The following is a 26443-nucleotide window of genomic DNA, read 5'->3' as shown; positions in this document are numbered from 1 at the left end:
TTTTTTAGCACTGCTTCACCTGTTAATTGGTGGAGAAGACCATGTTGACTTGCTACCTTGGTAGTGGTTCTGTCTCCACCGGGATAGAAGTTGGGACTTCCTCGTTCCCAAATCACCCTCTATGTGTACAGCGCCTGTCGTTCTATGTCAATGGGTGTTCATCTCAGTGTACATGTATGTACATACGGTCTTGCTCATTCTAAGTTAGTACATTTTAATCAGGATGTGCATAGAATTCCCCCTGAGGCAGTCTATTAAAAGGCTGCTATATAGCATTCTATTGCTTCCACGCAAGGTAATAGTCATGTTGTTACTCAGGGAGACCACCCCTGCAAGTCAAATCAAATTCCTCCTTGTCAACGCTTTCTGCAGAAAAGAAGGAAAAAGGGCCAGTCAGTTGCACAAGCTGCAAAGAAAGCATCGCAGTAAAATAATGTTTGGAAAACAAAGCAGCAATTAGGGTTGTTTTTGGGGAATGTCAAAAGGGAACAGTTTGCATGTTTGCATGAGCAAGTGTGCTTGGTGTTCAAGAGCAGTTTAGCGACCTGCAGCTCAAACAAACAGCCTTCTTTACCATCTTTAACACTCTCCTCCCATATGGGTTGGGGTTGTGGGGGAGAATGGGAGCAGTTATTTAAAGCCACTTGGAGGAATGCAAGCTCCTGGGACTGCCGCCATAGCACGCGGGACCCTGTAGCTGTAGCGATTAGCCTGGGTAAACAGAATAACACGGCCGGTGCCAGAGCTGCCACCATTGCCTCAGACTGTGCTGCCTTCAGAGAGCTGTCACACTCACCATCACTGAACGTTATCTTTACTGTAATTTCACACCTCTTCCTCAGTGGTTCTCAAGTGGTTTGGCTGTGGGACCCACCATCACCCCTCAATGAGAAGCAGCGACTCAAATTGCTGAATTACGAGGAAAACAGACGCATGCACATGGCAATATATTGAGGCCGACAACCGTTTGGGCATCTCTGTGTGGAGTCTTCATGTTCTCCCCATGCGTGGGTTTCCTCCAGGTATACTCCGGTTTCCTCCCATGTTCCAAAAATATGAATGTTAGGTGAATTCAGTGGTTCTCAATTATTTTATGTTGTTTTGCAGCACTATTAAAGCTACTTTGACAAAAAGAAAGGAGAAGTGAGCTATTTATATTGTATGTCAACATTTAAATTGCACTTTATGTACAAAGCACATCTCCACAAAGTTGCACATTCTTAATGGCAGTAGCAGCATTAGCAACGAAGAAACGTTGTTGGTCTTCTTCTGTGGCGGCCGGTTTCAAACAGCACTGCAGAGTGTTGTCACCACATATACTGTAAGAGTACAGTAATCTCTTGCTTATTGCGCTTAATTGGTTCCAGATCCGAGCTTTTTAAGCACAATTCCGTGAAGTAGGGTTTATTTTTCATAAATGGAATGTTTTTGTAGTTATAGCATAAAAAATCAATTTACGACCTTCTAAATATGTTTTGTTTTTAATGATTAGAGTCCTCTAGACATTCAATAACACCCCTATAGTCACCTTTACATTGGTATTACCCAATATAGTAGATATAATCAGAGAAGATAAGCCATTTAAGACATAAATAAAACTTGTGCTCATGTTTGTTGCAGTAAATGTGTATGTAAATGTGTTAGTAGTTTAGCTGAATGGGTGACAGACAGGAAGCTGACCTCGGGGGTTCAGAGTTGAGGTATAGTTTGTCGTGGGTTATGGCCGCAACAGTAGCCCATGTTATTATGATTATTATTATTATTGTATCATTATTGTTCCTGCTGTGAGATAATTTAAACATGCAACCTGTTGTTCCGGTGATCAAGTCTGGTACCTGTCTCACCGAACAATTACTGACATCTCGTGACAAATCTAGAATAATACATTCACAATTTGAATCGTCTTCTTAATGGCTTATATTTGTATCTTAGTTCATTTAGCCATTTCATGCTTGAAAATGCTTATTTTACGCAAAAAATAAGTACAATTTGCTTAAATATGCATGTTTTTGTCCAATAATGGGCCGTCTTCAACCACAAAACAGCATGATTGATACAACAATTGATATATGTTCGAAAACCCGTAATGAGAGAATCCGCAAAATCCGAACTGTGATGTGGCGAGGTACATCTGTATTACTGGACGACACCGCAAATCATAAAAAATCCCCTTTAAAATAATAGTTTAAGATTAAGATTACCTGTGACCCACTGAAAACGGGTCCGCAACTCACTTTTGAGTTGTTGGGAATCACTGCTCTACCTGTGCTTATTAGCATTTTGAAGACATCTTTGAAAATGTCTGCCAAAATCATGTCCACCAAAAGGACCAGTTGGATTTTTCCCATTTGAGAGCTATGAAAACAGCATGTTTCTGTGACATGTCAATGTCACGTTTAAATTTGGATATTTACAAACCCTTTGAGACACAACTTTCTGACGAGAGGCTGGCAGCGGAGTAATATTTGCGTACTTGGTGAGCATCCGTAGCAGTGAATGCTGCTGGTGACAGTGGTCCACACTGGAGGAGTGTTGGTGTTTAGATAACGTAGGCTGAGGTCACTCAAACGGTCTGGGAAATGATGAGGCCCAGAGAGACCTGCGGTTTAAGGAGGGATGTGCACACAATTTAGAGTATTTAAAAGGCAGTGATTATGTCATTTTCTTCCAATGTCTGGCTCAGCCGTGCCAGTCTGACCTACTGCAAGAGGCTGAGTGGTGTGGTTTTGCGAAAGGAAAGACCATGCACTTTCTGGATAAAAGACCTACGCTCAAGTTCTTCTACGTAAAAATCATCCAAATATGTCCTTCATTGTGCAGAATTTGTGAAGAATTAAGATACAGGAGGAAGACGGGAACTATATTGTTGTGTCTCTGTGCTTTTTATGCACCCTGTCATCTAAAAGTGTCCAGTACGTCGTTCCAGCCAAGCCAGTCAGAGATAAAGCAGACAGATTACAGAGAGCAACAAGAGGCTGCAAGCCAACTAAGGGCTGTGGAGGGATGAGATGCTGACATGTGTTTCCAAAGTAAAAGTGATAGTTTGACGCCTTTGGACAGATGCTCATGTGTCTCTGGCTTAGAGGTTTAGGAGGATGGAGAGCACTTTCATGTCCAATAAAGACAGTTAGCTTAGCTTGTCCTGGTTCTGTGGCAAAATCCCCCTTCAAGCACTTTAAAAGCTCATTAGTCAGCATGTTATATCTGTTTTGTTTTAATCCATCCTGGGGTTTTGTGCCAAACTATTTCCTCCGAAGGGACAGTCGCATTGCACTGCGTGTGTATGAGTGTGTGTGTATACAAAAATAGCCAGCTGTTTGCTACTGTCCTGCATTGACCACAACAGTTAAGACAACTGCTATCAGGCTCATGTTTTCCCGGGTATGTCCCAGACAGTGATAACCAAATTTAAAAGTCCGCATGAGCAACAACTTGTACTCAGTGCCCAACCCCAAAGGTTCAGATTCAAAAGATTTCCAAAGCTTTTATTGTCACAGACAAAGGCTTAACATGTTTTAGCTTATAGGTTTTTGTATGAATGCTCACAAAATTCAATTAAATGTGCATGGATGGACATACAGATGTTAACATTATGAGTGTATGTAAATGGATTGACAGATGTTTACATTATGTGTACAGTTGTCCCTCGTTTGTGTGGTTCCAGACCCGGCCGTGATAAGTGAATTTCCACAAAGTAGGATTTTCGCGCAGTGCATTGAGCATAGGATCTTCTAAATACAGTTTTTAACATTATTAGAGCCCTCTAGAAGTAAAATACCACCCCTGTAGTCACCTTTACACTCATATTACACCATATGCTAGACATAATAAGAGAAAATAAGACATAATATCACATACAGTTTTGTTTCACTTGATACGCTTACTACACGCTTATACGGTAGTAGTACTTACATACTTGTACATGAAAATGACACACACAGATATTCAAATTATTGTATCTGAACGAACAGCGTGTCAGTGAATGGACTTACACAGTAGATATCCACATTGTGTGTGCATGTGAGTGGACAAACAGTTGTTTACCTTGTGTGTGTATGTGATTGGACAGATATTGACATTGATTTACTGTACATAAAACCTGTTGGAGTTATTTACTCTTTATGTATGTGAATGGACAGGGTTTGCGCTTCATGTTTTTGAATGGATGTACTGAGGCGTACATTATGCGTGTATGTGGATAGATTCACTGTTGTGTACATTGTATGTGCGAATGGACAGACTGAGGTTCACATGGTGTTTATATGTGAGTATACGTGTTAACATTATGCGTGAACATAAACGGACAGACAGATGTTTATATATGTGTGCATGTGCATGGAGATAGGGAAGTTTGCATTGTGAGTGTATGTAAATGGGGAGACTTTGTGTGTCTAAGTTATGCTTCCAGATGCCTGTGAAAAATCTAATCTGCCCACGGACCTCAAAGTAATGTCATGGTGAACTTTTTGTACAATTTTCTACTAAATTCTGAATACAACACATGGATTGATGCTATGTTGTGATTTATAGTGTAATGTTTGGCTGAATGTGTGTTTAGTCAGCATGGGCACAGTGCATCACAGTAACAACGATATGAAAAGTACACCACTGGAAACTTGCACGACTCAACTTGGAGAATGAGTGTGTGTGTGTGCAGAGTAGTAGACCAGAAAGAGTAACAGCCTCTATATTTAATCTGTGTGTGGGTAGGTTCAGACAGGCCTGTGAATCACAGAGAGTGTGACTCAGCTGGCTGGCATCATTATTTGCCAGTCTCAAGGCTTTGATTGGAGGCGTGGCTAATGTGGGACACATCGGGTCATTGTAACATGTGTGTATTACAGTATGTGCATGCTGCAGTCTGCTCTATGTGCCGCTTTTTTACTCACTCTGTGTTTTTGTGGCTTGTAATGTGTTGTTTTTGTGCGGGAAGGGTGCGGCTGTGGCTGGAGCGACGCTGTGGAGGGTGGTGGGTGGAGGAAGGGGGGGCGTTATGGTGATGCGTCATCTCCGTAGACACCATGGAGTGGGTGGTCGCGTCACAGGGCACTCTCAGGGCAAAGTTTTCGTTCTTTCCTTCGGTCGTTCTCACTCTCTTCCTCCTTTTTTGTTATTTTTCTTGCTTCTGTCTCTTTTCTCTCTTCCTTTTATTGTTGTTTTTCGCTGTTTGGCTCTTTTTCTTTATCCGCTGTCTGCCCTCCGTCCCTTCTTTGTGATCTTTCTCCATCCCGTTCTCTCGCTCTCCCTCTCCATGGCCTCCCCCCTGTTCATTCTTTCTTTTATTCCACCCCTTTTCATTCATCCTGCCTGTCTCAGATCTTTTTTTTTCCTTTTTCCCATATTTTCCACACTGTCATCATTCCGTTGTCTTTTTTTTTTTACATTTCTTTCTTCTGTTGTTCCTTGGCGCATGCACATGAAGGCTTTCTGTTTGAACTAGTATGTCTGAGGAATGTACAGTATTGCGGATATTGGGCAGATATCAGCAAAAAACGAGTATCGGATCTGCATCTAAACCCTTTGATATCGGCACGCCGATGCAAGAGGTCGATTCCAGACTCCACCCCAATCACATCTATCCAGCAGTGGCCGGATAGAGTCCACGTGATCACGACAACAGCATGTGCTAATGTGTTAACAGAGTAACAAGGAGTAGGAGTGATGTCAGCCGTGGGGCAGTATTTTTGTTTTAAGTCGGAAAAAGACGTTGCAGCTGAGTGCTAAACTTGTCATGCACAAGTTTCCAGTGGTGGCACAAAACTGGGGAAGTTTAATACTACCAGCCTCATCGTGCATTTCAAACACCATCACACAGGAAGCTTCAAAAAACGTCATTGGCTTTGACAGAAAAGAGCCAGCCCCTGTTGGTGGTGAGTAATATCGCTTTTAAACGCTTAATTGAGCACCTTGAGTCTCGTTATATGATGCCTAGCTGCCACTGGTTGATAAAACTATTCCCCAGTTGCATAAAGATACAAGAGAGTTTTATTGTCATGTGCAGAGTAAAACAGCAGTTATACCATGCAATGAAAATCTTATTCTGTTCATTCTCCCAAGAAAAGAAATAAAACAAATGAAAGAATAAGAACATAAGAAACATAAACACACAAACATATATACCAATAAATTAAGCAACAACAACAGAAGAGACATTAATACAAGCAAATAATACAAATAAATAAATAAATAAATAAATAAATAAAGTGCTATGAGTGTGTGCGTGCGGCGTGTGCGAGTGCTTCGTTGAGGAGCCTGATGGCCTGTGGGTAAAAGCTGTTTGCCAGCCTTGTGGTCCTGGACTTCAAACTCCTGTAGCGTCTGCCTGACGGTAGGAGTGTGAATAATGAGTGTTGTGGATGTGTGCTGTCCTTGATGAGGTTGTGTGTTCTGCGTAGGACTCTAGATTTATAAATGTCTTGCAGTGAGGGGAGGGCTGCCCCAACAATGTTCTGTGAGGTCTTGATCACCCGCTGGAGTGCCTTCCTATCACGTGTTGTACAGTTACCGTACCAAACAGTGATGGAGGCGGTAAGGACACTTTCCATAGTGCATCTGTAGAAGCAACTCAGGATTGTGGTGGACATGCCAAATTTCCTCAGTCTTCTCAGGAAGTACAGTCTCCTTTGGGACTTCTTCATAATTTGTTGGGTGTTGTGAGACCAGGTGAGGTCCTCGCTGATGTGTGTGCCAAGGAACTTGAAGGTTTTCACCCTCTCCACCTCAGTCTCATCAATAAACAGGGGTCTATGTGGCTCCTTTTCCCTTGTTCTTGGGTCGATGATCATCTCTTTAGTCTTATCTGTATTGAGAAGGAGATTGTTATCACGACACCAAGCTATGAGGTCCGCCACCTCTCTTCTGTATGATGTTTCAACACCACCAGTGATCAGTCCGATGACTGTAGTGTCATCCGCAAATTTAATGATGCTGGTGTTGTTCTGGGAGGCCACGCAATCGTAGGTGAAGAGCGTGTAGAGGAGTGGACTCAGCACACACCCCTGTGGGGTCCCAGTGCTCACAATTCTTGAGCTGGATGTGCGGTTGTGGACTCTGACTGACTGGGGTCTGCCTGTGAGAAAGTTAAACACCCAGTTACAGAGGGAGGGAGACAGGCCAAGTGTGAGGAGCTTATTAGTGAGTTTGTGGGGGCTGACTGTATTAAAAGCAGAGCTATAGTCTATAAATAGCATTCTGACGTATGTGTCCTGGCCCTGTAGGTGAGAAAGGGCTGTGTGGATGGCAGTGTTGACTGCATCATCCGTGGACCGGTTCTGGCGATACAGTTGCCGCCGGGATGCTCTTTTTGATGTGGGTCATGACTAGTCTTTCAAAGCACTTCATAACAATAGGAGTGAGTGCTATAGGGCGATAGTCATTCAAGCAGGTCACGTTGCTCTTCTTGGGTACGGGCACTATGGTGGTGGACTTAAAGCAGGTCGGTACAGATGCTTGTGCAAGCGACAGGTTAAATATGTCAGCAAGCACATCAGCTAGCTCTGATGAGCAAACCCGAAGTGCACGTCCTGAGATGTTGTCTGGCCCTGCTGCTTTTCGTGGGTTTGTTTTGTTTAGAACCCTGCGCACATCAGCTGATGTCACCATGAGAGGTGAGTCCTGTGTGCTCCCCAGGTTCAGCCACCCTCTCTGCTCATCAGGAGTTTGGGTGTCAAAGCGGGCATAGAACTCGTTCAGCTCATCTGGAAGTGTGGTTTGGCTGGACGTGGCTACGCTACTCTGCTGTCGATAGTCTGTGATGTGCTGGAGCCCCGCCCACATGCGCTGAGGGTCTGAGGTGGAATAGTAGCCCTCCAGCTTCTGTCTGTACTGTCTTTTGGCCTCCCGTATGGACCTCCTCAGGTCATATCTGGCCTTTTTGTAGTCATCAGCGGTGCCCATGACAAATGCAGTCGAACGAGCACGTAGCTTAGCCCTTACATCACAGTTCATCCACTGTTTTTGGTTAGGGTATTTTCTGTAATACTTGGTGGTGGTAACAGTCTCTATACATGTGCTAATGTAGCCAGTAACAGCAGAAGCATATTCATCCAAATCAACAGTACAATCTTCCCTCCCCGCTGCAGTTTTAAACACATCCCAGTTTGTGCAGCCAAAGCAGTCCTGAAGTACTTGATCAGTTTCTTCATTCCACACTTTAACTGCTGTACGTACAGGGGGAGCTTTTTTAAGAAGTTGTCTGTATGTTGGATAAAGGAATATAGAGATGTGGTCAGCCTTTCCAAAGTGGGGTCTTGGAACAGCCTTCAAAGCACCTTTCATGTTGCAGTAGACTTGGTCCAGGATGTTATTTTCCCTTGTGGGAAAGCTCACATGCTGGTAATATTTGGGGAGGACAGTCCTGAGGTTACAGTGGTTGAAATCGCCAGATATAATAAATACAGCGTCTGGGTGTTTGGTCTCGTGTTTATCAATGATGTCATGCAGGAGGCCTAGTGCATTAGCAGTGTTAGCTCGTGGTGGGATGTAAACAGCAGTTAAATACACAGCGCTAAACTCACGAGGCAAATAAAAAGGTCTGCATTTCACCATCAGCAGCTCAATGTCCTGCGAGCAGTGCTTTTCCATCGTCTGTACGTCTGTGCACCACCGTTTGTTTACATAAACACAGACGCCGCCACCTCTGTGTTTACCAGACGCTAAAGTCCGATCTCCCCGGTAAGCAGCAAATGATTCCAACTGGATCGCCGAGTCCGGTATATCCTCCGTCAGCCAGGTTTCTGTGAAGGTGAGGACACAGCATTCCCTGATCTCACGTTGAGCTGTAATCCTTGCTCGTAGTTCGTCCATCTTGTTTTCAAGAGAGCGGACGTTGGCTAGCAGCAGGCTTGGTAGCGGTGGCCTCGTCGCTCTAGCTTTTAGCCTAGCATGCAGGCCGGCTCGCTTGCCTCGTTTACGCCTTGGATGCTTTGCTCGCCGGGTATTCAGCTCACCGGGTCCGCAGGCTGCTGCGTTCTCCCGGCGCAGAAGAAAGGCAAAGTCTGAGAGGCTAAATGAAAGTTCATGGTGAACCCTGCCGATGTTCAAAAGTGTCTCTCTGTTGTAATGTACTGCGTGAGTGTGTTGAATGTCCAAAATGAACAATAAAATAGCAAAAAATAGAAAAACACGGGAGAGTGTCACAGAGACGTCTGCCACGGAGGGCGCCATCTTTGATCTTTCTGATCTTAAAGAAGTCAATGTGTCAGTTTTTCTCATGCCTACTGTTGTTGCCTATCATTCTCTGTTTGAGTAATACCACTTGATCAAAAACATTCCACACCATAAAATATGTAAGAAAAGTTTGTATAATTTGTGTTGGTATCAGATCGTAACTGAATTTAAGGCCACAGCATTTTGAGGACAACCCATAGGAGGCGCCACTGACATACACGCAATGGGGTGTTCACATTTTTTCACTTTTATTCTGTGAGTTGAGTGAAAATTCAACATTCCCTCTCTGTCTGTACACGGTACACCTACATGTTGACTCTCTAAATTGAATTAAGTTCCACAGCCATGACAGCAAAGAATTTAGTCAAACAATACGGATACATAAAAGTGGCAAAGCATTTGGAGTACTGTGTCCTAGGGATACGTACCGAAACTCCAGATCATGAAGGCACTGGTGCTGAAAAGCTGAAAGGTTTCAGCAAAGGGCGCATTTTCCAATTAATCATGAAATAATACTTTAAGAAACAGAATTGCAGAAAACACGCGTTTATATAGTGGCGTTCGGGACGCGCAGCAAAGCCATCAAACAATTAACTTTTTTTCTACATAACTAGCTTCTACAATTGATGGGAATAACTCCTGTTATCGATATAGGCATCTTACCGCTGAGTTACTTTATCCGTAATCGTTATAAAGCGTTATAAAGCGAGGGTCGGCATATGCCGATACCGTGCTTTTTCACGGAAATCGGCCGATACTGATCGGTGGCTGATCGATCAGAGCTCCCCTAATAAAAAGGCATTGTATTGAGACAACATTTGTGTTTTTCTTTTATTAAGGACTGGTTCAGGCACTGCCGTCGTTTCAAAAGTACCAATTTGGCACCGGTATCAGATAATCTGTCCCCACTGTCTCCAGTTCCATTGTCAACGATGTGTGAAAAATGAAATAATTGCTTGATCATCCCACTAGCACGCTATCCACCGAGCTCCCGCCATGCCTCCAGGTCATGCCTCCAACTCAAAGGAGCATTTGATTTTTAATAACACCCCGTCTCAGGAATGCTTTGGATCCATAAAGACAAAGGCGTGGTACGTACACAGGACGCCTGTCTTGCAGACTCCCAAGTTATGAGTTAATGAGCATGTGAGGATCATAAATTCTGTGGTGATGAAGGGAAAGTCCTCTGTGGAGTCGTCCAACTTTAATTAGTTGTTTGTTATTAGTACTGTACTGTCATGTGGTGCTCCCGCCCTTCATTTAATTGACAGACACACCAATTTAAACAAAACGAAAAAAAACTGGAAAAGGTTTTGGACTATATATCAACTTTGTAAGGAGAGAAGTCACTTTGATTTGACAACATATCAAACAAAAATGCTTCGGTTCTGAAGCCCTGGAGGCAAACAAGACAGAATCCAATCATCAGTGTAATACAAGCAAGATGTGCAACTTGGAAACTTCTCTCCTTAATAAAGATGCCGACACGAAACTGACTTTTACTGATTTATCGGATTGAAACCACAAGCGGTTGCTACCGTTGAATAATTGCCTGCTTTGATGCAAAGGAGGAACATGGGAAATTGAGTCATGTGACTAGATAGATAGATAGATAGATAGACTGATGTGACTGATGTGCACATGATGTTTGTATGTGAATGGAAATACCTTTATTACTGGAAAGGAGAGTTTGCCTCTCCTCAAATATTGTAGTTGTAGTTTTCAAACTGACGGGCTAATGTTTATTCGTATGTGAATAGACAGGCTGAGGATCACATGATCTTTGTATGTGAATGAACATATATACTTGGACAGGCTGAGGTTTATATGTTTGTATGTGAATGGACAGACTGAGGTTCATGTGTGTGTATGTGAATGGACAGATTAAGCCTTACGTTACTGTAAATGGACTGATGTTGAATTGAGCTCAGTCTGAAGGAGTGAAACAAAAATGGAAGTTTCCCTTCTTCGGGGGTGGCAGCCTCAGATAGCTCCATTCACACGAACCCCACCCCCTTTCACCGAGACTTCAGAAATACTACCCCAAAACTGCAATATAACTCCCCAAACTCCCTTTGGGTTTCATTAGTGTGGCATTGACTGTGCGACCTCAGAGTACTCCTCCCTCTTGTTCTGCTCCCTCCACTAGTGAGACTGGGCCTCAGCCTCCACACTCCCTGATCCAGCCTCTGTGGCTTTGCGTGGGATTGCGTGTCATTGTGTAACATTTGGAGGCAAAAGAAAAGGTTGGCTCTTTGGCTTGCACGACTGCGTCTGTTATCGTAATTTTCATCCCCCACATCTTTTCCAGTTTCCTGCTCTTCCCAATTCTGATGAAAAGTGAAGCCATGGCCAAGTTGTGATGTCAGAGGAGGTCTGGTAAACACTATTGAATGTGTGCTGCGTACCTACTTCCTGTCGGGCCCGATCTCCTCCGTGCTGCAAGTCGCTGCCTGCATGGAGTTTATGCACCGTCACTCTACGTTAGCGAGGCAAAACATCCAGTGCAGTGGCTCTTTTATACGAAAACGTTTGGTAGGCAACAAACTGTACCGGGGAAAATGGTAGTACTCGCACTTCCCGTCTTTTTTTAAAAGGCCAATTTCTCTTCCAATGGCAATGTTAGAACCCGTACAGATTACACAAGACAACTGAAAAACCCAACTGTCTAGCACACTCACTGCTAGCTGCCCATGTGACCACTTAGATTGTGTGTATGTGAATGGACAAACAGTACAACGATATGTGTGTGTGTGTGTGACACCTGACAGACGGAGGCTGAGAGTCACATAATGTTTGTATGTGAATAGACAAACCAATGTTTGTATCATGCATGTACTGTAGGCTGCAGTATGTGACTGGACATACAACATTCTTCATTATATGCGTGTGTAAGACCCAACAGATTGAGGCTTACATTATGTTTGTATGTGAATGAACTGACTGATGTCATACAGATATACCGCTGAGAGTTTGTCTGTGAGTAGACAAACCAATGTTTGTATCATGTATGGACAGTATGTGAATGGACATACAACAGTTTTCATTCTGTGTGTATGTGAACTGACAGAGGGAGGCTTACATTATACGTGCATATAAATGGATGGGCTGGTGTTTAAGTTGCATATGTGTTCACATGATGTTTGTATGTGAATGGACATATGGAGGCTTACATACACATTGTGTGTCTGTGTGTGCGTGCATATGTGTAAATGGACAGACTAAGGGTTACATTAGCTGTGTATATGAATGGACTGACTGATGTATGGTATTACCTGTTTCTGTTAGGTATTGTATCTATGTGAATGGGCATACAACTGTTTAAATTATCTGTGTATGTGAATGGACAGACTGAGGTTTACAGTATGTGTCTTTGTGAATGGACATAGTGATGTTTGCATTGTTTGCATGTTTGTGAATAGCATGGACATTTTCACTGTGCTAGCTTGCTGTTTCTGTGAAGGGCCTTTCATAGTTTTTGCCTTTTGTCTTTTACTTTTTGAGGATGTCCCCGCTGGGTGTAAAGTGATTCAGGCCCGTAATTTTGGCGCAGCCCAGACTAGCTGGCGGTCCGCCTCTAATCGCTTCCATGTGGGCGCTCTCCCTCCTCTTTTGTATTTTTTTTTCTATAAATCCAATTAGTTTAATACATATATAGAGGGGTCACGATGAGTACAAATTAAACTGCCATGTTGTTTTCTTACCTGAGAGTTCCCAAGACAATGGTGCATATGTACAAAATGGAAATTATACAGTACTTTATCAAATTGCAGCGAATGCTGGCCAAGTAATGAAGTTCTCCTTCCCGTACATAGACTGGGAGAGGATTCCCAGATTATGACTGTTAAACACATCAATGACATCACCAGTTTCCCCTTCCTAGAGGGAAGAATCTGCTGGGCCTGAAAAGGAATGTTTTTTCTTCTTTATCCATGTGCGACGTATACTGAAAATGGCGTTGCAAAGCATCTTTTTTTTCAATGTTGTCACCCACCAGCCACTTCATTGATACAGTAGTGTAGTGTTGATGAATAAAATGTCTCCTCCTGTGTTTCCACAGTTGTGTGTCCCCTCACCTGCATGAATGGCGGCGTGTGCAGCTCCAGGAAACATTGCCTTTGCCCGCCGGGTTTTACGGGCCGACTGTGCCAATTTCCTCTGCGACACACGCAGCGAGTTCAAGCGGCGCGAGGCAACAAGCAGCCTGTCTACCCCGTTTCTTTAAAGCCCGACAGCCAGAAACTTCTGGAGCAATCCAGCATGGGACGCACCCAGTTGACTCAGACCCACTCTGTTTTCTCCATACCACTGGCACAGCCAGGCCACCACTCTTCTGAAGGTACTGGTCCTTTGCCTATCATAATAATGCTCTCTTTTGAGGCATTAATTTAAGAAAATGTTTAGTATTGTATAGTGGTTGCAGTGATGTACAACAGCACTGCATCATATTTATTATAGTATACTCTTATATAGAATATCTATTATTATAGAAATAAAATATATATGATTATATATACATAATATATATTATACATGGCGCATGTATTATAATACTGTATATATTGTCCCTCTCATGTATTTAAACAAAGTTATCAAAATATGCTAACACCTTTGTCTTACATTGTGCAGGTGTACCTAATGTTGTGGCCAGTATGTATTAATTATACCTCCTTCAATGCCATTCCTCTGTTTTTAGTGAAGATAAACGTGCGTGTTCACCACACGCCAGACACATCTGTGGTCATCCAGCCTGTCAGCCAAGCAGACAGCAAACCTCCCCAGAAGACGAGTCCGCGGCCCACGCCCGCGCGACACAAGCCCAAGGGACGTTGCTTCCAGGAGACCACCCCCAAACAAGCCGTGAGTTTAGTCACAGAGATGACGATACCTCCTCTCGCCTCAAGCGTTTTCTCATGTTATGTCTCACTACTGTAGTGCAACAGCACCCCACTTCCTGTTCTGACCAACCAAGAGGATTGCTGCGGCAGCGTGGGCAACTCGTGGGGACAAAACAAGTGTTACCCATGCCCCAAACTGCCAAGTAAGTATTTCTAAGACCTGGCGACCGCTCCAGAGTGTACCTTTCCTCACATCCTATGTCATCTGCGATAGGCTCCAGCTCACACATGACCCTGAGCAGCATATGCAGTAGAAAATGAATGAATATATTAACTTTTTCCATCTTTTTCCATCTCTCTTGTACAAGGTCTTAAAAATCCCAAGTATAATTGTGGTGGTTTCACACATATCCCTTTGTAGTACACTCAAAAATGTTAAAAATGTTATATATATATACAGTCAAACTTGTCTATAGCGGCCACTAGAGGGAGTCTGCAAAAGTGGCCGCTATAGACAGGTGGCCTCTATAGACAGGTTGGCGTCCAGTTTGAATGTTGACCAGTAGAGGAAAAAAAAGAAAAAAAAGGGAAAAAAATAATAATAATAATGTTGACCAGTAGATGGCACTGCGGGCTGCTGATAAAAGTTATACAGCACTACTAGGCTTGTTATTATCATGGTTCATGGTTTTAATCCTGAACATGCATGAGTCAAACAGTAGCACATCACATAGTACAATTCACAATTTTGCATGTCCAAAACGGAGTAGGAAGAAGCAAAGCTTTTTTAATCCTACCCCTCATCAGTTTCACATCAGTTGCAATACATTTATTCAGCTCTTGTTCTTCCAAGTGTACTTTGTAGGTCTACATGACAATGTAGTGCAATCATAGCCAAGGTTTTTACTTACTAAAAGGAAGCTAGAGGCTAAATAATAACTGATAACTGATAAAATACTTCAGTTAAGTACAACCAAACTCAGTTTTGCTCCCGCTGCCGCATGCATGCTAGCATATGTTTTTTTTTTATTGTAGCGTCGCTGGGAGCACCTCCTGTTCCCAGCCTACTTTGCGGTAATGTTTTGGTGCAAATGCTCTTAAAGTTACATGTTTGACCAGGAAATTGCAAGCTCAAAAGAAGACGGCTTTTTTATGTGGAACAACTGACAGTTTGTGTGGATCTTGTGAATGATTGTGACTGAGCTAGGACACAGTAATTAAAGTCTACACACGACGCCTTCATTGATTGAAAAACAAAACTTTTTCATGCATGAAGCTTCTACTTGAGTTGGTAATTTGGCTGCTATATGCAGTCAGATATTGACCAAGGGAGACAAAATGGGTGGCTGCTGGCTGCGTTGGACAGGTGACTGCTATACACAGGGTCTATAACATGTAAATTTGCTGGGGGGGATTTTTCAGTGGCTGCTATAGGCAAGTGGCCCTTCTATAAAGGTGGCTGCTAAGACAGGTTTGACTGTATATATATATATATATATATATATATATATATATATATATATATATATATATATATATATATATACAGGGCCGCACGGTGGACTAGTGGTTAGTTAGTGAGTGTGAATGGTTGTTTGTCTATATTGGCTGGCGACCAGTCCAGGGTGTACACTGCCTGTCGCCCGAAGTCAGCTGGGATAGGCGCAGGCATACCCCCGCGACCCTAACGAGGAGAAGCGGTATAGAAAATGGATGAATGGGATGGTATGCAAAGTTTTTTTTTAACCCAATGTGGCCCACAAGCAAAGACGTTTCCCCAGCCTTGACCTAAAGTCATCCTTCACAGCATCTTGTGTGTTCCTGGCAACAAATTATTGTTTATCCAGCCAAAAAATGTCTCACATCTCCGATGGTTTACACCTTCCAATTTTGAAATATGGGCCTAGATTCAAACAAGCTTCTTGATAGCTCAGTACATGAAAGTAAGGGAGGAGAAAGCGGAAGCAATTACAGGACTTGTGCTCAGACAGTGAGACAGAAGAGGAGAATGTGGAAAATAAGCCTCTTCTGCATCGATATGTTCCTATTGGTCTTCCCGGTGCAGGACTGTCATCACATCGGCAGAGAGGTTGAATTTCAAGAAACTCTTGGCTCCGTACATGTTTTCCACTCAACTATTATCCCAGCTCTCTGAGTCGCACAATGCAGCCCTTTGACAAAATCCAATACTATATGTCTGGTTAGAATTTAGACTTCAGCCCTGATTCCTGCCTGCTTTGTTACATTCATGTCCATTTTTGTTTATTACGCTCTTTTTTTCTTTAGTTTATATTCAAAATATTCCAGCCGAGTCAACCCACAGCTGTTTTGTAAAACTATAAATGTTTTTACTGCCTTGTTTTGCATAAAAAGTCATCCGGGATGGAAAGTCAAATTCATTTCAAGTAAGAGCAAAACTATTGCATTGTCTGAGACATATTAAAGATGTGTTGACTGCATTGTGAAACTGGATTTACTCCGCAGAAGACATCATAAAAAGTTATCGGGGAGGGGAGTCATTTCTTTAGCTGTACAATCTGCCCAAAAATCTTTCACTAGCTTTGACAGCTGCAATTTCTCAGGCAGTGCTGCTAAAAATACACACTGGCACTAAAAGGAACCTTGTTTTGTTTTTTTAAAGTGCTTCACCATTTAAAATTGAATTAGAAACTCAAATTTTATTGCAGCAATTTGATTATTTTGGGAAATAAACTTACGGTAATTGGTTTCTTGGTGCAAAGCAGTGCGTTTTTATGCTCTGTAAGTATACATATTAAAGTGAGAGGTGCTAATTAGTCAGTTAGAGGTGTTGTTAGGTGTATTATTGCAGGCCCATGCTCAGCTTACCCATGTGTGTTTTACTGTTTCCTCAGATGCTTCAGTCAAGCAGACCATTGTAGAAGATTTGGGCTCAACCTGTCCACAGGGTTATAAAAGATTCAACAGCACACACTGTCAAGGTAACAAGCTGGATTTATATGATTTTTATGGACAAGACATTGCTCACAGCTCCATTGCAGGCTCATTTTTATGATTTGAATTGTTAATGTACAGTGGAACCTCGAAAGTAGAACAACCCCGATGTTGTATGATTTGGAATTCAAACAAAATTTGTGCAACATGTTGCATGAGACTCGGGCCTTCAAACCACCATCATGCACGACTTGATGCGAGACTTCAGCTTACCTTAGCGTACACTAATTTAACTCACTTTTTTCAACTTTTGATGTTTTTTGGTGTTTATTTTTTGTACAATTTGCTGCAGGCCAATAAAAAAGACAAACTGCGGGCCCTAAATAGTCCTCAGGCACCGCTTTGGACGCCCTAGTTTTTGTGTAATCCCGCTAATTGTGTCTGTCCTTCTATTTACTTTGACTGTGTCAAAATGGTCCATTAAAACAATAAAATTACGTGAAAGTGTGAGCATTAGCAGTAGTCCTCCTATTTTTACCCCAAGCCTCCAGCATCACCGTATCCATTGTCATTGTTGAGTGTTTTCTTGTACAGTGGTTAACTTACGTTTACACTTGTGTGACAACTAAGAATGGGGTGAGGACGAGATGCGTACTAGTGTGGTCGATAAATCGATACTTACACGAGTATCGAATGAGTATCGATTACTCTAACTAACAAAAGAGCATGCGTCACTTCCGAATCTTTTAAGGCTTAGGTGTCCAAAGTGGGGTATGCCAATTGTCATAGGGAGTGCGTGAATAAAAATGTAAACCAATTAGCGCCTGACACTCACACTTTCGAGTGTGCCCGAATGCCTCACAGAGCCTGCACAGTGCAGAGAGCAGGAAAGAGACTGAGCATGAAGTTGTTCATTGCTCTGTGCGCATTGTATGAACAAATACGTAAGCTGGATGATTATGTCATGCATTAAGAGTGTCATGTCATGTCATGTGACCACTGACCAGAAGAGTGGTGACCCCATACTGGAGTCAACTAGCACAACAGCAACACATGTTAATGTGTTAATAGACTAACTACTGTAGTATTAAACAAATTGTGATATTTTGAGCATGGTTTTACTGTATTTTTATACTGTGCAACCTACTTTTATTATACATAAATATTTTAATCAATTTAAGTTTTGATCATGAATACTAGATATTTGATTGATAACCTTTTTAATCAAGGCTGAAGTTGATCAAAAGCTATGAATTATTATTATTATTATGATTTTTACAGTGGACATCTTTGTCCCTTAATGGCAGTGGTTACATTGTGTACAAATAAAATATTGTAATTTATTATGACTAATGTTATGAAAAATACACATTAAAGTTCTTAATACACATTAAAGTATGGCCAGTGCTTGTGATGTGTTTTATTTGGATTTTTAAAAAAAGTAATTGGTATCGTATCAAATCAAAAAATCTGATATCGCTCATCACTAATGCGTCAACATGGCTCACCGTGGCTTTAAGCTTTAGATTTTTTCCATTTTTAACCAGTAACAGGGGCTAATTTATTTTTGCTGTCACTTAAAAAAAGTGCCTGTGAAGTTTTATGGTGACAACAGTTTGAGCATAACACTGTATGTATTTCTATGATTTCTTATGGAAAATCCCAGCAAATCAGAGGCTGAAGTTTAGAGGTTTCACTGCACTGTGCCAACTGAATTTGCAGCTTCTATAGACCGAAGCACCCTCATCTCTCGCCTGTGAATAGAAAACAGACCCTCCAGTGTATCAAAAATAACATTTCCATGTTTTTGCTCCCCCGCTACATTCCCTTGAAGATATCAACGAGTGCTCCATGCAGGGTATCTGTCAGAATGGAGACTGTTTGAACACACTGGGAAGCTTCAAATGTTCCTGCAAGCCTGGCTTTGTACTGGAGAGGAATCGATGCATCGGTATGTTCGTACTGATACATACATTCCAAAATCAGTCCTCAGAATAAAAGTTTTGTGGTCTTCGCTAGAGTCTCCTGCCGAGTTGGCCCAGTGCTTTCTGATGGTGTCCGATGTCAGAGGGTGCGAGCATGCCCTGCCCAGTCATCTCACCAAGGAGATGTGCTGCTGCACAGTGGGCAAAGCATGGGGGCGTAACTGTGAGCGCTGTCCACAGGAGGGTACAGGTGAGTGATATGATGTTGTTTGTAGTGGGGTACAACTGGACTGCATCATACTTGAGTATTTTATCTACCTCATCAGAGCAAAATATTAAAAACACTAGGGATGTCCCCATCCACAGTTTTATGGCTTCCAATCCGATATTTAAAATATAGTCTTACCGATCTGATCCTGATCCTGTCTGCATTGTGGTGTTGCCTTTCCTCTTCTTGCGGGTGACGGGAGTCGAGTGGCAACTAGCTTTGAGGCGCATTATCGCACCTAGCATGTTGGAGTGTGGCCCAGAGCTACGAACGCTATACGGCGACCGGATCGGCCCGATCACGTGGCGGAAGCCAATATTATCTGATCTTCAAAATACAGAGGATCGTTAGCCCACGGGATATCCCCAAAAAACACCTCTCTTAATGTGCAGCTGCAAACTAATAAAGCTATTTTAATAGTGTGCGCTGAATAGCGCACCACATTGTGCTTTTTCACCTAATGTTGTTGTGTATCATGGAGACAGGAAATTGTAGCCAGTTTTTATTATTAAATTAGTCCAGTTCTTTCAAGAGTAGAGCAAGAATGAATAGTGCATGTGGTGATTTCTACACATTTCGTTTGCGCATTACATAATCTATTTAAAATCACATGAAAAGTATGAAATTGCCTTGCTAAATTTCTGCTGGCTGCATTTCATTGCATAACATGAGCCTGTAACCGAGTGACGTGTAAAGTACCAATTCATTTCTCTCTTTGTGAACACCCAGTGGCCTTTAGTAAGATCTGCCCTGCAGGCAAAGGCTGTGTTCTCCAAAATATAACTGAAACTGTGGCCATCCCTCCCATGCCTTACCCCTGGAACCCAGACAAGGAAGGTGAGTACCACCACACTTTGTCAACTAACTCACTGCAAAATCTCAATTCTAATCTGTCTTTATTTTCCCCCTCCTTTCAGAAACAAAGTGGCCGGTAAGATTATTTCTGTTTTTAATTGCAAGACTCTATTGCAAGACTTTTTTTTTTTTTTTTTTTTTTTTTTTTTTTTTTACAAGTTCTGATGGTCTCTTTAAACCAGCAGAGGCCACCAGAGACAACAACCGCTGTGCAGCAGGCCCCAACCAGTTCCCACAGTCCTCGTGTTCCTGGTAAAGTGCCCTGTTTAACACTTCAACAAAACGCTCCCTACTTCCAGTGACAAGAAAACATATTCATCCAATCCACACTGGCGTGCAGTGATCTGTATAGTGTGCATTGTGCAAGGATATTGCACTATGAACTTACACTTTATTAGACAGTAGTGTACAGTGGATCCCCACATGCTCACCATTCAGCAATTTGCTGATGTTTGGTCGAGAAAATAATATTTTTATTCCTATTTTTATTTTTTTCCGCAGAAAATACATCTCACTCATCCTAAATGGTTAACATTTTATAGAAATGATAATAAAGAAGCCCACAATTTTTACATGTTAATGTCTTTATGCTTCACCGATAGTGTTTTTTCTTCGAGCGTTGAGATTCCGCACTTTGTTCGGTGGTCCTTGAACGCATCATAGTTGCTGTGAAACTTGCCCTGGTCAGCATGTTTTTCGGTGAATGTTGAAAATGTTCGTATGCCAAGATTATGCCTGGGTTTTCAGACATTTTCTGTTTATCGTACAATATAGAAAAGAATCTTATTGTGTTATTAATACACTGCTGGAGTCCAACTGTGTATTTTTATACAAAATGTCCCTTTTATGGCCTATTAGTTTATTACTACATGGAGACAGGAACCAGAAGTCAGCTGCGCCGCAAGTCATTGATTTCATTAGCGTTTGACTCTATAGTTATTTGCTAAATAACACATTTCTGACACAAGTTTCAAAAATGTTACCACAAAACACGTTTTTATAGTTTTACACGCATTAAAACAATTCGAAACGCATTGACATGACCAATGAAAGGGATGAATTGACATTTAAGGTTACTTTTATTCCACTGAAGATGTGATTGTTGGCAAAGACATGATGAGACCTGAGGTGAGAAACTGTGAACTGTGTGATGTATTCCAATGTCATTTGTATGCATGTTTCAAATAAATTAAACCATTACCAATACTTCTTTTGGTCCGCAGTTGTCAAACCCACCCCTCCGACAATCATCAGAATGACCCCTGGCAATGACCCCTTTGAGACCCAAACAAAAGTCTCACGTAAGTTCCCTGCAAAGCTCAGACTGACTGAAACAATATCCACCATCCTTAAAGGCACTTAATTGCAGGCTTTTAAGGAAAACTGCACTTTTTTGGGAATTTGGCCCATCATCCACAATCCTTATGTGAAACATGACCACACATGTCTTTCTCTTTTCTGCGTGTTCTAAAGAGAGAAAAACAGCTAAAAAAACAGCTAGCTTGTGGGAGCTAACAATGCATGTAACAGGACACCCCTATTTCGACTATAAAATCTTAAAAAAAGCCCTCCAAAAAATGCCAATAATGTTCTATTTACATACAGTAACTGACCTGTATATAAACCAAGCTACAGCAACACTGTTATTGTTAGCTAACAGGAAGAACTATTTGTCTGGCATAGTGATGCAGCGCCTCATGCCACTACTGAGACGTAACGGGCCCACTCCTAAACAATGCGGTAGGACACCAGTCTGTACTGACTAGGAAACAAGAACAAACATGAACAACTATGACTAGACAACCAAATTATCTGTAAAGTATTAGCCCATGTTCCATGTTTTGCTCGTACACGGCTAGATGGACTGTGTTGTGATATCATGCGCTATGTGCTCCATGTGTCACAATCAACTCGACGTACTCGTTGGACAGTCGCCGTCTGGTGCATCTGGTCAGGGGCGCCTTTTCCAGTTTATTTTGGGTAGGTGGAAAAACGTTTCTATCACTGCAGGGTTTGTTAGCGCTAGCAATTCTTTGGCAATTCGGCGGCGGCTCTCACAAAGTCTGCCATGATTAGTAGTTGCTTTCTGTGCTGCTATTGGTGATGGAGGTAGCATTAGTTCTTATCAACGGGCTGAGTGAAATCAATGAGGCCAGGGAAGACGTTCCGGTCATGTTTAAACGGATCAAAATATGGCAAAATACTGTAAGTATTACATATTATGAATGTACCTGTAACTGCAGGGTCACAGAAATTGTATATAAAATGATAAAACGTTGTTGGAGGTTTTTTAGAGGGCTTTATAGTCAAAATAGGTGTGTCCCATGAGGTGCGTTGTTAGCTCCCTCATGCCAACTGTTTTTCTCTCTTTAGAATGCACAGAAAAGGGAAAGACGTGTGCTTGTGTTTTACATAAGGGAAAATTCCCCCCAAAAAGTGTAGTTTTTCTTTAAATGCAACAATACAACACTGGGTTCATGTCTCACAAATGTCAATCTAATTGTTCCTTAGGTGTTATTGTATTTCCTCTAATAGTAGGCCCTACCTTATACCAATTAGTCGGCGGGCGCATCATCCCCTAAAACGTTTTTCCTTTATGAAAAACTAATAGTAGCTGGAAATACCTCGGCTTCTGTTCACACACAGTTGTCCCCATAGCCAATATGAACTCTGTTGCGAATCAAAACAGCAGCACCTACTGAAACAAGCAAGCCATTTCTCAGATGGTACGCGCGTCCGTGGTTATGTTAAGTTCACATTAGTTCCACCTAGCCTGCCTTGGTTATTACTGTTGGTGTAAATGTAATACAATTAAAGTGTATACCTACTTTTGGCCCAGCCAGTCTATTATTAAAATCAAGCACTATAATAATAATTTTTTTTAAAAAACAGTTGGTATTGTCAAATATTATTCTAAAGACCCTAATGACACCTCTCCCCTTCTTCAGTTAAGGAAATAAACAGCCCCCAGCTACTATATGAGGAAATATGGTACACTTGTTGTGCATCAGCAAGCACATGAGTTCATTTTGTCTGCTCAATCTTAAAGCATTTGAACACTGTTTATCATATACATTTCACTATGACACATTAACCAACCTTCAGATCCTGTTGCTATTCTCCATGTTTCATAGAATGAAAGTGTTGCCTGAACTGCAAAGTCGTGCCGCATGCGTGTTGCACACTCTTTCCTGAAACGAATGCTTCTTCAGGCTTTCCTGCTGTCTATGCTTTATTTGTTCCGCTTGTGCTTCATTAGTTCACGTACAGTATGTCGTATGTCGGCTGCCGTATTATGAAAACCACAGGGGGAGTTTAAACACTGGACATGTATACACTCACTGGTTGCTTTATTTAGTTCGACAAAAGGCTTAGTTTGAAGATTTTGAAAACCTGAGCCGTAGTACTCGGGGAGAAAAAAAGAATGGCCAGACAGAAAGTTGAATGTTGGGTTATGTTAAAGCATTTCCTTAGTGTGTCAGTATATCAATCTGCTGATTGTGAGGAATATTTTCTTCTCCAACTGAGCATAATTTACCACCATGTCCATAACTGTTGGATATTAACTGTTAGTGAGATTAGAGTGAGCGTCAATGGCTTTCGCAAGTATGACTGCTCAGTAATGTATATACCTACTCTATATGTTTTATATATGTTTTATACACACATATTATACTGTATATATATCTGTACATACACATATATCGATATTATATACAGTATCATTATATATTTGATATATATTTTAGGGGTTGTTTTGTGGCTAGTGGATTATCATCATGAACTTGCACATGAATCAAATTGTCCTCCCAGAGTACTAACAAAGTGTGCCCAATAAGGCGCCCAGTGAGTGTACAGTTAAGCCCAAAATGATTCATACCCTGCCCAAATGTGGAGTTAAAGTGTTTTTTTTTGGTGTTGAATGGGTATCTGTGTCAAAAGACACAAGTCAGATTGTTAATATAGTTTTACAAATGTCATTGTTGATTTAAAACGCCCTCTATCAGGGATTTTCAAAGCCAACTCGGCTCCCCCAAAACCGTTTTCTGCTCACCCCAGACTCCGTTTACGCTCTCACTGTAGGGGCGGAAAATCTTTTCATTTCGCCATCGACATAACGGACGTTACCTTAGCAGGTTTGAAAAATAAGTTTTTGTTTATTTTTCTCATGCTGCTGCTGCACCTTCCCTGAAGTCACCCCAGACTTTGAAACCCTCTGCCGTGGATTATGCTATAGGCTAGGATCCTTTTAAAGGATGCAAAAGATGTCCTATCCCCAAAATTGTCCAATAAGATCAATGATATGAATCATTTTGAAAATGTAAAAAGTTGAAAACGGTCAATATTTTTTTGCCTGCTAAAAGATACCCATTCACCAAGTAAAAATTGCCTTCAATTCAGCACATTTGGGCCAGGCTATAACTAGTGTGGGGCTCAACTGTAAATGCATGTATCTGCTATCAGATGCTGGCCCACTGTAGAATGTTGTGTGTTCCCTCCCTGAAGCAGAGACAGATGATTGTAGGCTAAGCAGAAACATTTGTGGTCATGGAGAATGTGAGAACAGCCTGAACGGCCACATCTGTCACTGTCACCCTGGCTACCGTCTCAACCCGCAGAGGAACATCTGTGAGGGTAAGAGACCTCGGTGGTTGGAGCGAGGAGGTACAGACCCGGACCATTTCTTGGGATGGGATAGTCGAGGGACTCATGCATGCATGTCTCTTTGCTTCCAGGAGATGACACCCTGTTAATTTTTTTTCAAGCTGCATTTTCCCATCACATTTATAGTCTGTAGCTTATGAATTGATGAATGTTACCTTAAAAACAACCGTGGTGCCTTCAAAAAGATAATAATGTTCAGTTTAAGTGGTGCACAAAGTGGGTATGAACTACGGTAGGGGTGCTGCATTAGAGGGAGCACCGAAGCGATGGGGGGGAAATTATTTCTAGTCAGCATTTTCTGTGTTTAACAGCTGTTGTTGCGTGTATAAATGATATGATCAATAACAGAGGCACATCACTGATTAGGCGCTCCTTTTACTTTAATTTACTGGAGACTCTAAATCAGGGGTACCCAAAATTTTCCCTCAAGGGCCACATACAGAAAAATGGAAGGATCTGGTGCCCACATGGATGGGTTATGTACCTTAAATATGCTAAAAGCAGTCCAACATAGGTCAATATATGCTAAGCTATCTCAACAAAACATCCACATTTTAGCTTTGTGTTAGAAGTAACAAAGCTAATTAGTAGGGGCTATCGAGACGAAAGTTCACGATACAGTTCACGATACACAAGATTGGTTCTATGAAGACGAGACTAGGTTTTAAAATTACTTTTAAGAAAAGCACAATGAAACAATATAAACATTTTTGAAAATAAATCTCAATCTGCAAATTGGACTACACTGTTCTGCACTCTGTGTGTATGCTACCGGCCTTCCTCCACTTATCGAGACAAAGAGACTGCATGATTGACAAAAGGGCTCGCTCCGTTCATGCCATTGTTCTATGGCGCAAATACCAACGTGCTGGAACCAAATACACAGAGTGAATCCTCTTCCTGCCTGTTTGGAGGCGCGAGATGTTGAAAACTGACACACATGCACATGGCAATATATTAAGGCCGGCAAAGTGGTCAAGTTCATTTTAATTTATTGCGTGATTAATTAATTTAGTATCATCCCAGGCTTAATGCCCACGAGACGTTTTTTTTTTTCTGAACAAGGAATTTTTCACGTTTTAATCTTCCGAGCTGCTTGTGACACTCTGATATTTTAATTTTAGAATACAGAGGAACCTCGGTTAGCGTCATTAATCCGTTCTAGAACATCTGACTCAAACCAAAAGAAATAATGTAAATCCAATTACCATAATTCTGGATACCCAAAAATATTAGCACAAAACAAAAAAAAATAGTTTTACAATTATATATTTTTTTTCAGATTTCCATGCAGATTTTACATGCAATTTGAAATGCATATAAATACATATAAATGATGAACGAAAGAATCACTTTTACCTTGATTGTTGACAAAGACGGCCATGAGGCAGCGGCGAGGGACGAGCAGAAAACATTTTGCTATCACTTATTTATTGAAAGGCTGGGGTGAATGAAGAGGCTAGCCTAAGCTAACTGTCTGGCTAATTTGCTTCGAGACAATGAAGATCAACAACGAAAAAGAAAGAGAGAGACTGACAAAATGTGTGACAAAGAAATTATGAGGCTGTTCAATTGTGATGCTTGTCAGGACAACTTGAGTGGTTTTACTTCCCGGGAGGCGCTAAACTTTTCTTGTAGGCTACTGGTAAATTAGCCATCTTAAACTCACTGTTCTGCACTGTTTAATTAGCCATGTTACAATGCACTGTTTGACACAGTTTGTAGAAAAGCATTTATTTAATCTATATATATATATATATATATATATATATATATATATATATATATATATATACATACAAATCTTTTTT

General features: G+C 41.6%; 1 protein-coding gene across 5 annotated transcripts in view; it reads left to right on the top strand.

Annotated features, from left to right (window-relative positions):
• ltbp3 (latent transforming growth factor beta binding protein 3) overlaps window positions 1-26443 on the top strand; it is a 56052-nt gene that overhangs the window by 13966 nt on the left and 15643 nt on the right. For 2 of the 5 annotated variants that reach the window (XM_054754697.1, XM_054754701.1), the window contains exons 2-12: window positions 13229-13507; window positions 13865-14028; window positions 14104-14209; window positions 16880-16966; window positions 18754-18870; window positions 18939-19094; window positions 19842-19949; window positions 20030-20043; window positions 20150-20219; window positions 21191-21268; window positions 24474-24602. In XM_054754697.1, coding sequence (XP_054610672.1) covers window positions 13229-13507; window positions 13865-14028; window positions 14104-14209; window positions 16880-16966; window positions 18754-18870; window positions 18939-19094; window positions 19842-19949; window positions 20030-20043; window positions 20150-20219; window positions 21191-21268; window positions 24474-24602 — 1308 coding nt within the window. The remainder of the gene's footprint in view (window positions 1-13228; window positions 13508-13864; window positions 14029-14103; window positions 14210-16879; window positions 16967-18753; window positions 18871-18938; window positions 19095-19841; window positions 19950-20029; window positions 20044-20149; window positions 20220-21190; window positions 21269-24473; window positions 24603-26443) is intronic. The other 3 variants (XM_054754699.1, XM_054754698.1, XM_054754700.1) reach the window with 3 other exon arrangements.

The sequence above is a fragment of the Dunckerocampus dactyliophorus genome, chromosome 16 (assembly GCF_027744805.1).
Source record: "Dunckerocampus dactyliophorus isolate RoL2022-P2 chromosome 16, RoL_Ddac_1.1, whole genome shotgun sequence".
Classification (NCBI taxonomy): Eukaryota; Metazoa; Chordata; class Actinopteri; order Syngnathiformes; family Syngnathidae; genus Dunckerocampus; species Dunckerocampus dactyliophorus.
The sequence above is the reverse complement of the archived record's forward strand: the minus strand, read 5'-3'. Positions and strand labels throughout refer to the sequence as shown.